The sequence below is a fragment of the Labrus bergylta genome, chromosome 20 (genome assembly GCF_963930695.1).
Source record: "Labrus bergylta chromosome 20, fLabBer1.1, whole genome shotgun sequence".
Taxonomy (NCBI): Eukaryota; Metazoa; Chordata; class Actinopteri; order Labriformes; family Labridae; genus Labrus; species Labrus bergylta.
Window position 1 is genome coordinate 11,868,808 of NC_089214.1, and position 14,868 is coordinate 11,883,675.

General features: G+C 43.6%; 1 protein-coding gene across 18 annotated transcripts in view; it reads right to left on the bottom strand.

Annotated features, from left to right (window-relative positions):
• Positions 1-2,199: 2,199 nt before the first annotated feature.
• Positions 2,200-14,868, bottom strand: part of eya1 (EYA transcriptional coactivator and phosphatase 1) — a 62,302-nt gene continuing 49,633 nt past the window's right edge. For 17 of the 18 annotated variants that reach the window (XM_065948885.1, XM_065948900.1, XM_065948886.1 and 14 more), the window contains 6 exons: positions 10,026-10,084; positions 9,750-9,910; positions 9,433-9,547; positions 9,118-9,239; positions 8,273-8,373; positions 3,979-6,177 (listed from right to left, as the gene is read on the bottom strand). In XM_065948885.1, coding sequence (XP_065804957.1) covers positions 6,097-6,177; positions 8,273-8,373; positions 9,118-9,239; positions 9,433-9,547; positions 9,750-9,910; positions 10,026-10,084 — 639 coding nt within the window. In that variant the 3' untranslated portion in view covers positions 3,979-6,096. Of the gene's footprint in view, positions 2,763-3,978; positions 6,178-8,272; positions 8,374-9,117; positions 9,240-9,432; positions 9,548-9,749; positions 9,911-10,025; positions 10,085-14,868 lie in introns of those variants that run through there. The other variant, XM_065948892.1, reaches the window with a different exon arrangement.

Consider the following 14,868-nt stretch of genomic DNA (forward strand, 5'->3'; position numbering starts at 1 on the left):
GTTTTATTAACCGGATGACATCCAGGTTATTAAACTGGCTGAGAGGCTCTTTTTGCTGCCAGACCAGAGGGAGGTTGGCCCGACTCCGAGACCCGACTTGGGAGAGCCAGCCCAATTAACACCAGAGAGTGAGGTTGTTACAAACGCACACATTTACACACATACACTTTCTGACCACGTAAACACCCAGCGTATGCTAACACACAGAGCATACCGGGAGGTCTGAAGGGCAGCAGCAGGTAAATAAACCCTCAGGGAGCTGGTAGCAGCTCACAGCGCTGGGTTAGCTAAGAAGTCATGCCCGTGCATATTAATACACACTCAGTTGAAGGGTGGCCTTAGCTCGCCATATAAATCCCTGCCACTCACTTTAAAATGGAGCGCTGTGGTGGGCCCAGTAAATATGAGGGAGAGTGTGTGTTTGACCGCAGGTGCAGGTGTAGTTGTAGTGTGGTTAGGCAGAGGGTTAGCGTCGTCTCAGGTCGAGCCCTGGCAACACAATCACTCTCATTACAACAAAAACACAAACACAACTACATGGTGGTTGATGAGCTGTGGTTAGACGCTATATGCAACTGTGCTTTTGTTGCTGAATTTGCTCCAAAAATAAACTTCAAGCTTCAGCAAGTCATTCTTTTTTTTGCAGCACTTATTCAGAGTTCAATTCCAGCTTTAACTTCCAAAGAAAACTGTGTGAAATTCAAAGAAAAAAGACAATAGTCTGTGATCAAAATTAGTGGGCATCATCATCATGACTGATGATTTACCTTGAACTTTTTGCAACATATCAGTTTTATGCTCCATATTGGAATGTGAGATTGCATTTGGTCCCATTTGTTTAGTTTAGTTTATTTCTGTGTGAAGATGTTCTTTCTTGTTTTATTTTTCTGTTGCTTGTTTTAATTGTGTGTATTTTTTATAGTTTTATTGCTAAGTTTCCTGTTTTATTTTGTAGTTCTTGCTCCTGTGTTTCATGTCTAGTTGTACTTCCTCCCCTATTTGCCCTATTCAGACTGCCAATTCAAGGCACGATATTTACATAACTGTGAAGTTTTGCCTTCACTGTGAATGTCAAAGAGGTGTAATGGGGGGATGAAGTGGGGGGCACTGTACTGCCTTGAGAGGTAGTAACAGAGGCGTTGCAGGGGCTTGACTGGATGTTGCGGAGTCAGCGGGGGAGAACAGCACTGTATGTGTGCATATCTGAGTATGTGTGTATGCGGAGCCCCTGCTGTTTCTCTACTATTCGTGCTTCAGCAATGCTGTAAGGCAACGTGAATTCACAAATTCATTATGACGGCAGATCTTAGTTAACAGGCTGTCGCCGAATCACACTCTGAAAAAAGGGCTAGTTTCACAGTCTAGTTCCACTTGGGAATTCCTCATCTATGTGAGACAGGCGTCGTTGAAGAGGCCGGGCCTCTGAGTGGACACTGCTGGCAGGGATCCCTGGCAATCCACAGCTTCCTGATTACCAGCTGCCCCACTCTACCTGTCAAACCCCAGTAACTGAGAAATAAACAGACAGCAAACAAAGAACTTAGCACCACCAACCACCACATCATGACAACAGGTTTGTCACTCTCACTTGTCTGCCAAGGCTAACTGAACCATGCACTCTGGAGAGGAGGAAGAGGCCTGTCCTCATGTGAAAACCACTGGAAGGGAAGCTGCAATCAGTAACAGAAGGGTTTTTTTTTTATATTGCCTCGAGACACACAGCTTCAGCCAACTCAAAATGAAAAGAGGCAGACTTTAAAGGCACTGAAAGTGTGTTTTTGGTTATTAGATTTATCAGACAGTCGTTGCAGCTCTGTTAAGGTTGGAGCCTTTTCGTGTCCCACTCCTGATTTTTTTCTTGTTGTCTCAATCTGTGGACATCTGCGCACTACAGAGACAAATTCCCCTAACTTGAGACACACTAGCCACCAAGAGGAGAACACAGGCCTATTAATAGGCTTCCTGCTCATAAAAGAGATGTGGCGGATCAGGTTTTTTGGAGGGAGTTTGATATGCATGTAATACAATATTAGTTCAATTGTGATGCACCGTCAGAGGCCCCCTCTATGGAAATCTGCATGAAATCACTGTCTGGGCAAGGTCGTAAATCACCAACACTGTTGTTTATTATTGCAGTACAGTTTTATGGAGGGCTGGCGCTTTGTTGGGACGTCCCGGAGAGGAATGCCCAACAGAGGACCTGCGATGTAATGGCCCCCTTTCTTTCCACGAGGGGGTTGATGGGAGTTCAGTGAGGATCAGGCCTCTTGAGAATTTCATGGTTACTGTAAAGCTTGATTAAAGCACAAAAACACCTACATGCTTGGTCTGTGAGACGAATCAAAGGATGATAAATCTCACAGAGAATCAAAGTTTGGATAGAAAATGTAAGTCAGGCCAAACAGGCACACTCTAGCTCTTATTTTTATTCCCGTCTGTTTTGTAAGAGTAGCCAAAGCGGCTGGCCGACATGCCACAAAACACCCACTTTTTCTCTCACAAAATGTCTCGCCTGGTTGTCTGAGTTTGTCTGCCAGGTCCCAGAGCATCGGGAAAACTTATCAAAGAACAGACGTCTATTCTATGCTGCAGAGAGAGAGAGAGAGAGAGCACAAGGCAGCCAGGACCTCAGACACTGCTTAGTCTTTCAGCTGTTTTCGGAAGTGGGAAAAGCACATTAGGGGTCACTGGTAGCAGCCTGACTCCCCTCGTCCAGCCTGGCAGACACACACCTCAGACCGGGGCCATCACTCCAACTCCATCTGAAAACATAATTGATCTGGATATTAAACGGGCCGTGCGGCTCAAAATAAAATTCCATGCATGCTTAATTCTCCAGCGTGGTTTTGGAGGCCGGACACTTTCTTCCCTGACCGGGCTTGTGTTACATGCTGTACTGTCTTAGCTGTGACCACCTCATAAAATCAGCCTCATAAATATTTCTCATGTGTTATTTAAACTAACTCTTTGGCCTAGAGTATTTGATTTATGATAATTATGCACGGAGGCTGCTATAGACATTTGGATAGAACTATTAGAAATATTTGGCCGAGCATTGTCTTTGAAGAAAATCTAGCATGTTTTTTTTTTTCTTTTGATGAATTGAATGAAAAAGATTAAATGCATTGTTAAGCACCTAAAGCAGCATTACATTTTACATGTTAGTTACAGTCCCCAAAGAATATGCCTTTCATAAGTGGCCTCCTTGGAAGTATTATAAAGCAGATATTGTGCACATTGAAAAGATGTGATTGGCAGCGTTGATTGGCATCTTTGGCATGATTTTGGCAAAAAGTTTCATACCGAAATGTTTAGTTTAAATTTTCTCCAACTTTGGTTTGTTTACTCCTGGTAGGCTTATCTGCTGACATCACTGTCAGTCTTTATTGATGGAGGCAGATAATAATGTCACTGAAGCAATATCAACAGAAAATGGCCCATTGTGAAGAGATGTCTGATAATACATAAATATTTTACTGTCATAGTATTTAGTTTTTTTAGGAGTTAAAGCTCCTGTGAAGGTTCATATTAATTTTGGCGCCCTCAGTGTCACATCTTAACTGTCTGCTGCTCTTTTGCCCTCTGGACGAGCAAGTCATGTTACCTGAATAAAAAAAAACATCCTGCTTTCTTTTAACCGCCAAATGTATCACTCATTGAGAATCTTTGCCATGGTAACGGTAAAAAAAAAGGTTGGTTCTGCAGCACACTTTTTCTGACACCTACCCCACTGCAGCGGTTACAAGCATAAAGGGTTTCCTAAAGCGATGATCAATCACATCCCTGATGATCTTTTTTTGCTTTCGCTGGTCACAAAGAAGCATCACTATTAATCCCAGCTTCATAACTAGCTCCCTAACTATCCCACACATGAGCATTAAAAGAGTATTTTCTGCCTTTGGTTCAGTAAAAATCATTTAAAATATTTTAATTATAAGTTTTGAATTAAAAAAAAAAGAGTCAGAGGGTGACATGATGTAACAGTTCACAAATCAGTTTTATTAATTTAAACACAATCAAATAATAATGTCAAAAACATCTGTACACATATTTTGCAGACACAACAATCTTTTGCGTTTCACAATGAGGCCCGTGTAGTGTAAAGTATTTCCAGTTTGCATTTATGATTGCAACATAATAAAAAAAAAAGCGTGCTGTATGAATCTATAAAACATTTCCCCTATTTACCTTGATCTAGCAGCAATATGTAGATACCCCCCGAGTACAGGGGAAGAAGTCGTATGAAAAGATGGAGGAGGAGGAGGTTGTTTGGTGGGTGGGAATAGGAAGGGATTCCAAATTGAAATGTAAAGGCCGACAGTGATCATGTGCAAAGGAGGGAAAAAATGAGAAACACGACGGATCGGTTTCCGTTTAAGAAATTCACAGTCGATAGCACATGTCCTGTATGTTCACAAACCCTGTGAAGGTATAGTGGCTTTTCTCGCAATGTTCATTACAGTTTCCCCATCCACAGATGTAGATACATTATAAAAACAAAAGGGCTTCATGTGTTTCAGCTATTTCAAAGAAGGACACGATATATTTTCAAATAAAAACACTACATCATAGAAAATGTTGCTCGCTGTACAAGAGTCGTTAAAGCGCTTGTATAAAAGATAATAAAACCTATTCAAGCCTGCTTTTTTTTAAAACCTCAGATTTATTCAAATTTGTTGTTAAAGTGGCTCCCAGGAGGCCAGACATGTCAAGTATACACTTCCACACCATAAGTGAAACCCTTCTCAGAATTAAGTTTGCTTCCAAATTGACGGGGTCGGTGCTGCAAGCTGGTGAAATGCTGTGAGGACACATTTGAATGTGAGCTACCATTCTGAATGACAAAAAGAAGAAAAGAAAGCCTTTTGCCCCTTTAGAACATGAGTCTAAAAAAGGGCTTGCAGAAGAGAAGAGCTGTTGAAGAGAAGTTTCCTCAGGACGAGAAACATCACAGAATCAGATGAGAGCGCATTGACACTTGACATCCATGCTTTTGGTCTTGACAAAACAATTTATCACAAAATCCCATTATCTACATATTTGTTTACTGAACAAAACTTGAACACTTCAACACTTTCAGGCCTCGCACAAGCTAATGTTGCGAGAGGATGCCTTTTTTTTTTTTTTTTTTTTTTACTTTCAATGAAAAGCGTTGCCACCTTTCAAGAGCACGTACCTAAATGAATATAGGAAGGAATAGTCCAGTGATTACAAACTTACACACACAAAAAAAAAAAGATTTCCTCTATACACGATTGTCTCAGCAATGTAAATAAAGATTTTAGTTTTTTTCTTAAATTAGTAGAAAACCCCTTTTTTCTTGTTTCTTCCATCAACGTCTTCCTCTCACTGTGGTGGAAACGAATAGTACTTTGTTAAAGGCACAAGTCTTTTTGTCATCGAGGTACCTTTTTGGTAGAACGGTGCCACCCACAAAGTCTCCGTTCATAAATAAGAAGCACAGGACTCCCGGGCCGACAGTTCCTTTGTGTGTCTGTCATATGACAGAAGAGAGCGAGTAGGCAGACAAATAAGAAAAAGGGTACAGGGGGGAAAGGAGGGAGCCAGAAGGACGGAGAAATGTCACCACCAGTAGTCGGCTGAGTTCTGTGGCGGGGCGAGGCCGTCAGTAGCTCTGCTCCCCTCACAGGTGTGAACCCTGACAGAGTCCCGGCACAAACAGGAGGCCGTAAAACACTTTGACAGCTTCAGAAAGCGGCCGATTCACAGTAACCAGGGCAAGCAGCTGCAGAGCCGTAAATTCACCTCTCTCCTTCGCTTCAAGATTTAAAAAAAAAAAGAAAAAAAAAAAAGTTTCAGGTTAAGACAAAGTGTGACCGTATGTCAGCACATTAACCGTGTGCTCAGCCTCTTTTTTTTTTTTAAACCCCCATCCTCTTCTTCCTTTCTTCCTGTGGAGGGCAAGACAGACGCCAGGCAGCACTGGGGGGGGAGGGGGGGGGGGGGGGGTGGCGGTGTAGACGGGTTTTTCTGAGCTGCAGGGTCTACAGTAAGCTTGGGACAGGGCTGGAGGGCAAAGGTGGAAGGCTGCAGGGTGTGCTGAGGCGGAGTCTAGTGGATGGTGGTGGTGCAGTGCTACAAGTAATCCAGGTCTAGAGCGTGGTGGAGGGCCATGAGGTCTGAATGGCTGGAGATCCTCCAGAAGGGCATGTTGTGCTATGAGATGAATCAAAACATCACAATATGTTAAAGAAGTGCTTTGTTGATTTAATGTGCTTTAATTTTGCACCATTTTTCAGTCAAAAAAAAGGAAATCTAAGCTCCTTTTTTTGGGACATATTAGAGTATTTTCGGACATTTCAAAGGCAGAATGAACAGAAAAGACTGATATCATTACTTGACTTTTATAAATAATTGAGTGACTCTCAGGCAGTCTTAGCACTTTCAAGACATGCTAAAAAGATTTGAATCCTCACACAGCTCCTCATAAATACAATAAGTGAAGCATCGGGAAAAGCCATCATTTCAAAAACGCAGTCCGACTGCTCTTCTAGCTCCCTTGTGCATATATCTTTACAATCAAGTAGTACTTCTGTACCACTCACTAATTTCTCTGCTGCATTAAGTGCATTTTTATTCCATCCAACTAATCCAGCTGCTGTCTTCAGCTTCAAAATCAAATTAACTCCCAACAGTGTCTTTAGAATAAACCTCCTTCCTGTCAGTGTGTGTTTTAGGACAGTGCAAATGAGCTGTTGTTCCCGAGCAGAAACCTGAGAATCGCACAGAATGAAAGGAGCCTGTCAGGTAGAGTCCTCAGCCTCAGTGTGCGGAGTGACCCCCCCCCCACCCACCCCACCCCCCACCACCCCTTTATCAAAGGTACGGCCTCTCCCAGGCATATGTTCCGCTTAGGAGAGCCTGCACTGACCCTTAAAAAGCTCTTTGCTTTTTGTTTTGTAAATTGTCTTTGCTTTTAAGTTTAAAAGCTAGAGATGTTATCTCTGCCTTCTCTCCCAGGCGATGGTAATAACTGGAGGCAGGATTGTTTCAGCTTTTTTTTTTTTCTTTCTTTCTTCTTTCGTTTTAGATGAAGGAATAAGGCCTGAGAGGACTTTAAGACATTTTGCTTTTGTAGTTCCACACAGTGTCACGTCTGATATGTGCCTCATGACGGGTGAAATTGTTGTGTTATTTCACGTCCTCTCTGATGTTGACACAGAAACCTTTTACCGCATGGTGTGTCGTGGGACTCACACCACTCAGACAAGGGGGGAAAAAAAACCTCCTTATCCCTCCATCAATGTCACACTCCGACAACTCAAGACTGAGTAAAAATATTTGCATTTTTTCCCTCCACGATTATCCCTCAAGACCTTATTCCCAGGGTGTGTTCACTTTTCATAATACAGAGCTATTCTTTTACACACTTATCCAGGCGAAAGGTTGCTACTTCTTCCCTAAACGCCGCATAGTCACTCTTCATCTGTCTTCACGCTTCTCCTCATTGTTTACTGAGAAACAGGTGAAAAAGGAGCAGCAGGATTTTCAAAGGGAAAGTCCAAGTCTTCAGCCTAACACTGCGGCTCACCGACACTGACAGTGAAGTATGCTCTCGGGCCGCTGATTCATTTGCAAATGAATACGTTTGCTGTGTGCAGTTTGCACGCTACATTTGTTTTACATTCAAACTTGGCAAAAATGCTCAATTTACAAATTAGGGAGCAAGATCCAACAGGTACTCTAAGAAGTTCTTCTGAACACAGATACAGCAGGCATTGCCTTGATCTCTCCGGTGCTAACAGGCTTGTGATTGCAGTAAATATTCTAATTCCATCAACAATGATTTAAGGCTTTTTCTGCGTGCCCTGTTTACGCTGTGGCTTCAACATGCTTGAAAGGGCCTGCCGAGCATTACACACACAGCATTCATGCTGCTCAGGGCACCGAGCAGGAATATATAATTATGCCATCTCTCCCCTCCCCTGCTCTGTAAACCTGAGACGGCAGAGGAAGAGCGCTGATTACACACTACAGACTTTCTCTCTTGTACTTGGATGCACTATAAGCGGATAAACGAATGAAAGTAAAGTAAGACTGTTGAAAGGCCGAGCCAGAGCGCTGATTCCTTTCTTTGGAGAGGTATGGCAGGTATGTTTTGTGTTCTGTAAGCATTCATCCTGAACTCCTGACCTCACAGAAAGTAATAACAGGTCCAAACATTTTTCTTTACTCTTAGCGCTGTTTATTTCTCCCTCAATGATGCCATGTATTTACAGGATATGGTATCTATAATTGTCAGACTTCTTACCTTTTTCGAGCCTTGCTCCTCTTCCACACCATCGCCGACCACAATGTAAACAACTTTCCTCCCGAATCTTTGAATTACTCTCTCAAAGCAGCTCTCCTTCCCTGTGGAGGAGTCGACAGCAGCATTTCAGTGGAGCATTACACACACAGATACATAGACTCCCACTAAACACCATCAAGTTGATTCAAAGGCACAGGGTGACAAGAGCCCCTTCAAAAACACCAAGCACGCACAAAACAGGGCAGAGTGTAAACACTTTGAGCTCAGCGAGGAGATGTGATAAGATCAGCCTTTAGATAAAGCCAATCTGAAAGGCATTAACTCTGCCCTCCTTCTCCTCAAATGCACTTAAATCAGTTAAATCACTCATTCATGCTACAGGCTCTGGTAAGGAGGACCAGTGCGCTTCAGTTCAGAGGAACCCCGAGCTACACTAACCCTGCATCGACGAGGCCTGAAAATGGTGCAGGAGTGAAGCTGGATGTTTATTTTGCATTAGAAACAGTGAAGAAGGAAAAGGGGGGGAGGTGGTGGTGGGGGGCAGCTTGTTTCTGAGGAATGACATAAATGTGCAGAAGTGGTTTCATATGTATGCACACTGAACAGGAGAGGCCTGGGGAGGCCCAGTACAGGCCAAACACCAGGAAAATAATCTCAGGCTGATTAGTCTTATTCCTTCATAGAGGAACATCAATCCTCTCCAGTGACTTAATCTCCCACCCAATCCACGCCTCTGTCCTGTCACTTAGGTAGCATGTGTCTGAAATGTGTACTCTTACCAAGCTAGAAAAAGAACCATTAGTGTCACCAAAGGGATTAAAGCAAAAGAATCGCACAGTGTTTACCTATTTTGGTTGCACTATAAATATTCTCGATAGGAAAGACTATTCCCAGGCCGTAGAGCAGGACCTTAGCCAGGGCAGGGATGAGCTGCGTGGTGGTCACCAGGATATTTACACAGTTTGACCTACAGTAGAGAAAAGAGAGGAGAGCAAAGGGATTATACTGAATGAAGAGAAAAATCATCCAAAAGATAACTTGCTGCACAACAGTTTTCTTCAATAGCTCAAGAGTACAGAGTTCACTTATTTACACCCCATGTGTGTTTCTGAAAAACTGTGGTATGGGACTGGGTACAATTTTCCTCACTGGATTCCTACCTTGAGTGGATTAATGTTAGTGCTTTCAGTGCCAGTGTTAACCAGGAGTCCGTCAAGGCTTCAATTTCTGCTCGCAATTGCAACCAGGCTTCCCTTTTGGCTGGGCCCAGCAGACCTGAAACGTAGGGAAACATTGTTTGGGTTGGACATGCACTCCGAATACCACTGAAATTTTCAAAATTTACCCTGACCGGGTGGTGCGGCATGTGTGCTTTTAGAGCACACACTTGAACACGCGCAGACTCTCACACAAACGCCAACGTAATGATGGCACAACTCATTTATACTGGACAGAACTGCTCCTCGCTGGGGATTACCTCCGACGTTATTTTTGTAGGTGGTGTAGATTTCTTTTACTCGTCTGTAGCGGAAGGCAAGTTTTCTCATCCAGTCCACGCCTCCCCGCACGCCTGTGGCCAGACATAGATTGGCACTGGTCGCTGCTGCGTGGAAACCGTCAGCGCCGAAGTTATAAGTACTGAAATAAAGATGAAGGAAGAAACTATTAGTACAAGTGCACAAACATTGAACGTGAGAATATAAACAGGGTGTTTGACTGTTGATTCAAGAATGAAAGTGAAACAGTGTTGTACCTCAAATCCTGGCCGTTGTCATCAGAGGACACATCATCGATATGTACCTGGTCACATTCCTGGAATACACAGAACACAGTTTGAGAAACTAAGGAGTCACACATTTAAAGAGAGGTTTCTCCTTTTAAAAAAGGATTCCCGTGTATGTTCCAGGTCATTTTCCTCTAAAAACAACATATTTATTCAGGAATTTGTACTTTGGCCGGACATCATGCTCCTAATCCTTTTTTGCCTTGAGTTTCTCTTCATATGCTTTTGAATCACTGCCCATTTCCCTGTCCCTCACCAGCTCTGTCCAAACAAAAACTAACCTCATCATCAGTGGGGAAGCAGTGCTACCACTAGAGGGGTCCAACGATATGCACACCCACAGACAAAACCAATTAAGTCTCAATCTAAACTCTAAACACTCCCCAGGTTTTTCACTTGAGCAGCTATTTCTGCAATACTGATATATATACATACAGTAGAAGGACGTATGTGGGCTAGCTGGATGTATAAAGGACCTTGGCACTAATGGTCTGTGTGTGTGTGTGTGTGTGTGTGTGTGTGTGTGTGTGTGTGTGTGTGTGTGTGTGTGTGTGTGTGTGTGTGTGTGTGTGTGTGCATCTCTAAACATATGTGTGCACTCCTCTTCCCCCTGTGGGGGTGCCAGGCTCCTCTTGGAAAGGTAGAGGGATTCTGCAGCTCTGCACTGATTCCACCGGTACACAGTAACACAATCCAGACTTTCTGGTAAATGTAACCTACTAGAAAAATTGAACCTGATGCTAACCGCCAATGAAATTATGACCTCTGATTGCTGCTGCGCCACACACCAACACAGCCCTGGGGCCAGGCAGCCGGCAAGAGAGCTCAGGAGAAAGCAGACTGAAAATCTGTTATTAGTTTTCCATTTATAGGAGAGCGCTAGTGCCTCCCCCCCTTCCCTCCCTCCTCTCCTCTCTCTGCCCTCTCAGCCAGCTTGAAATGTGCAGGAGTCCTGCAATGGCATTCAGATCAACACTTTGCACACGGGGCAGAGCAGAGGGAGACTTGCTAAGCTTATTTTTTGCTAAATCTTAGGATTGTTAGCTTTAAGAATTAGCCTTGACAAGGGAATGTGACTTCAAAATCTGAATTTGTTCCACTCACCGCTAATCTAGAAGAAATAACAGAAAGCGCATTTAATATCTCTAAGAATTTCCCAGCAAAGTTATACATAAAATAGGTTGAGTAAATGCCATAACAGGTTAGTGTCACCTGTTTAAAGTGAAGTGAGAAAAAAATAATTTCTTGTGGAAGTTGAAACTTGCAGGAGAAAATTCCTGCGGCCCTCCTGATTTTTCAAGCTTTTTAATTAAGTTTCATCCGGTTGTTAAGACACCAAAACACAAAAAGGACTTCCTTGTTTTAAGTCAATCTAACTGATGCCAAATACTGACGTTATTGCATTCCTCTCTAATGCTGGAGCGGGGTAAGGGTAATGGCTTTGGACTGTAAACCTTTTTTATTTTACTGGTTCCCCTCTGAACAAATTTTTCATCTCCCTGGATTTGTGGGGAGAGGGAGGGTGAGAGTGACGTGCTGAGAAACTCAAACCAGCTGTTCTTTAACAGAATTAAAATCTTGACCCCCAACCCCTGCTCTAATGCAGCCATTCTCTCGCCAAGCCTCTCCCAGCAAGCCCCGAGATCCAAAGAGGAAAAGACTTTGACCCCGTGACCCCTCTCCCCTCCTCTCTGGGGCTCCGGCACCCCGATAAGGGGGAGGTTGGAGGGTAGAGAGGTGGAAATGGAAGAGAGTGGAGGGTAAAGGCTGGGGGATAGAGTCCAAAGTGACCTCACAAGGAGCAAACGCTGAGCCCTGAGTTCCAGGGGACGATCTGCCAATTGGAGACATGTTTTTAGCTCAGTTGGCTTAATCTGTTTTAAGATACTCCCCAGCAGATCTTCTATATTTGAAGAAAACAGCAATTTGTCGCAGCTTGAAGATCTGCTGCCAACAAACTGAAGGATAAATGATGTGTCACAACTCGAAAACTACCGCAGAATTCAGAACTCAGGCCAGAACTGTTGGTTTCCTTAATTCCTTAAGTAGTGAAGGCATGTCTGTTTGTTCAGCACAACAAAACCTGCTGGGTTAAGCACCTCGTAAATCTGTCTTTTAAAGACCTTCCATTCTGGTGCAAGTGACTGGAATGCTTCAATTGTGCAGTAATCACCTACTGATGAATCACACACAATTGGTCCACTTTCACTTTAATACAACCATTCAGTTCCAATTGTTTTCTACATCACTGCCTAATTATATGCTGTCTCCCTGACAACAATAGTTCCTCATGTTTTTTCTTCCCCTGTCATGTGTTTCTCTCAGAGTCTGACAGCTAGCATGGATCCAAACAGAGATCTGAGAGCAAAATTACAAAGTGTTAATTATGGGGTTACTTTAGGAGCAGGAGCTAAAATTCCAACACAAACCCAAACACAGAGATCTGAGTCATACATTGGACTATAGTCATTAAAACTGCTGCCTCATGATCAAAGATATTTAATGTATTTGAAAGTTAAACAAATGTGTGGAGAATAAAGTGGAGTGGGCTAGTTGAGGAAAAAACAGACTCCAACAATTACGGTTCCCAGCTGGGGCCGGTATAAACCTCTGCACCGGCTTCCTGGGAGGACTGGGAGCGCTGATGGAGGAGGTGGTTGTGGTTAATGTCGTACAGTAACCCTTACACGTACTCATTAGGAGCCACTTCTGAAGGCCTCGTAAACACCACAGAGCCGTGGACTCTGCAGGTTAGAGTCAGTTTAGTACAGTCGTATAGTGGAATTGGATGGGATGGAAACGAAATCTTTGGGGCGATGAACTTTACTCGCTGACTGACTCTAAAAACTTCAATTGTGGTTGAATGGAAACGGAATGGGTAGGAATGGAAATAATTAGAGAATATTTAAAAAAAAACGCATGCTGAGTAGGCCTGCATGATATGAGAAAAATATACGATTTCCAATGACATAATCAATATTGTGATAATATGAAGTTCAACAAATAATAGAGTGCATGTTAGCTATCTCTTACAACTTTTATGTCTATCTTCTGTTCTTCATGTTTTACATAAAACCCGTGTTTGGAGCATTGTTTTACTGAATTCAATTAAACACAAAAATATATATTTTTTTACCTCTAAACTGCCCCAATTAATCTGAAGGTAGCTGCTAGTCAGCTTAAGCTTCATATGACTGCATCAAAATGGTGAAAAAAAAAATTGTGATAAATTCAGACTTTTGCGAAGTGTTGACTGCAAATGCTAGTATCGCAATATTGATGAAATGATGAGTAACTGTGCAGGCCCAATACTGAGAATACGGAAAGACAAAAGGAGAAAATACTTTAAAAAAAGTGTTACCTTGTGACAAATAGGCTCTAATTCATAAGCACTCTGAGTTGCTGTCACTGACTCATTGGAAAGCTTCAAAAAGAAATAACATCCTGCTTTTATTTTGTTTGTATAGCGAATAACAAAAGAATGACAGGCCTTCATAGTGCTGGTACTTTGAGGGGCGGCCTGAGAATTTCTTAGAACCTTTTGAACATCTCTTTTTTCCATCGAATCCCCCCCATTCTCCCCTCACCAAGCAAACAGTGGTCTTTCTAAAACCTACAATCACTGCTAACTCGCACCAGATGTTCCTACTGTACTCAGGAGTGAAGACCCTCCACCAGAAGCCATCGCAATTACTCCTTATGCAAACACTGTGTCGCTCTGTTAAATTCATCAGGAGCCTTCTTTCTTTTATCAGTCTTCCCTGCTAGCAGACAGTCTGTATCTGCACAGGAAAGACGAAAAACACCCAAAAATGTGCATCAATTGAAGACAGGGTGATTCAGGATGCTCCCATCTCTACATCATTCACCCTCTCTTCCTCTCCCTGTCTCTCTGTCTTTCCACTGGTCTGCTGAAAACTCTTCACTGCCGAGGAAGTTATCAGAGCCCTCTTTGTTCCCCTGGCGTCTGTCATTAAGCAATCAGTGATGACGGCCTGAGTCTTCCTGCAGCCCTGGAGAGAGCTCAGAGTGGTGACTGCAGCAGTCAGAGGCCGGGAGAAGAAAGACTGGCGAGTCAGAAATACATGTTGCCAAAACACAGAAAGGATAGAGCTTTTTTTAAAATGTGGAACCCGGGTTTTCCCACAAAGGTTGAGGTCACCCTGTAAGACAGTGTCCACTTTTTCCTGCCCCGCTCGCCCCCTCTCTCTCAGGTGAGCTGTCGGTGGGTGGGGGGGGTGGGTGGTCAGAACCACACTGGGAGCGATAACAGCCGTCATCACAATATTCCTTGTGACCCTACAGGCTAATGCCATGTGAAAAAGACTCATCCATGGTTCGCAGGTTCTCAATACGCCACTCCACCGGCAGTGGCTGTCATCCCCCCCGCGGTCTGTGACCCCCAGCAACTTCCTTCTCCGTTCCCACCACAGGCACCCCTGTCTGGGGGGGGGGGGGGGGGGGGTGTAAGAGAGGGGTGTGCAGAAGGGAAGAGTGGGGGTTGTGATTACCTGGGGGTCAAACACAGGATGTGGGTAACAAAGGCAGAGTTCTTCGGACCCACTTCATTCCAATCCACAATCTGTGCTTGAACAGCCATGGAATTCAAACAGCGGCGCCAAACAAAGCACAGGTATAGAGACGTCCATGCCTGTTTTACAGAAATTCACACGATCGGGAGGAGGGATTCAGAGGGAGCAGGAGTGGGATTTGCTCAGAAACAGACTGAATTTGACAAAGTAGGCCATGAAGCGCTCTTGCAGTGACTGGAAAAGTTGAAACACCCAACAGGTAGGCAGCGAAAAGTATAATT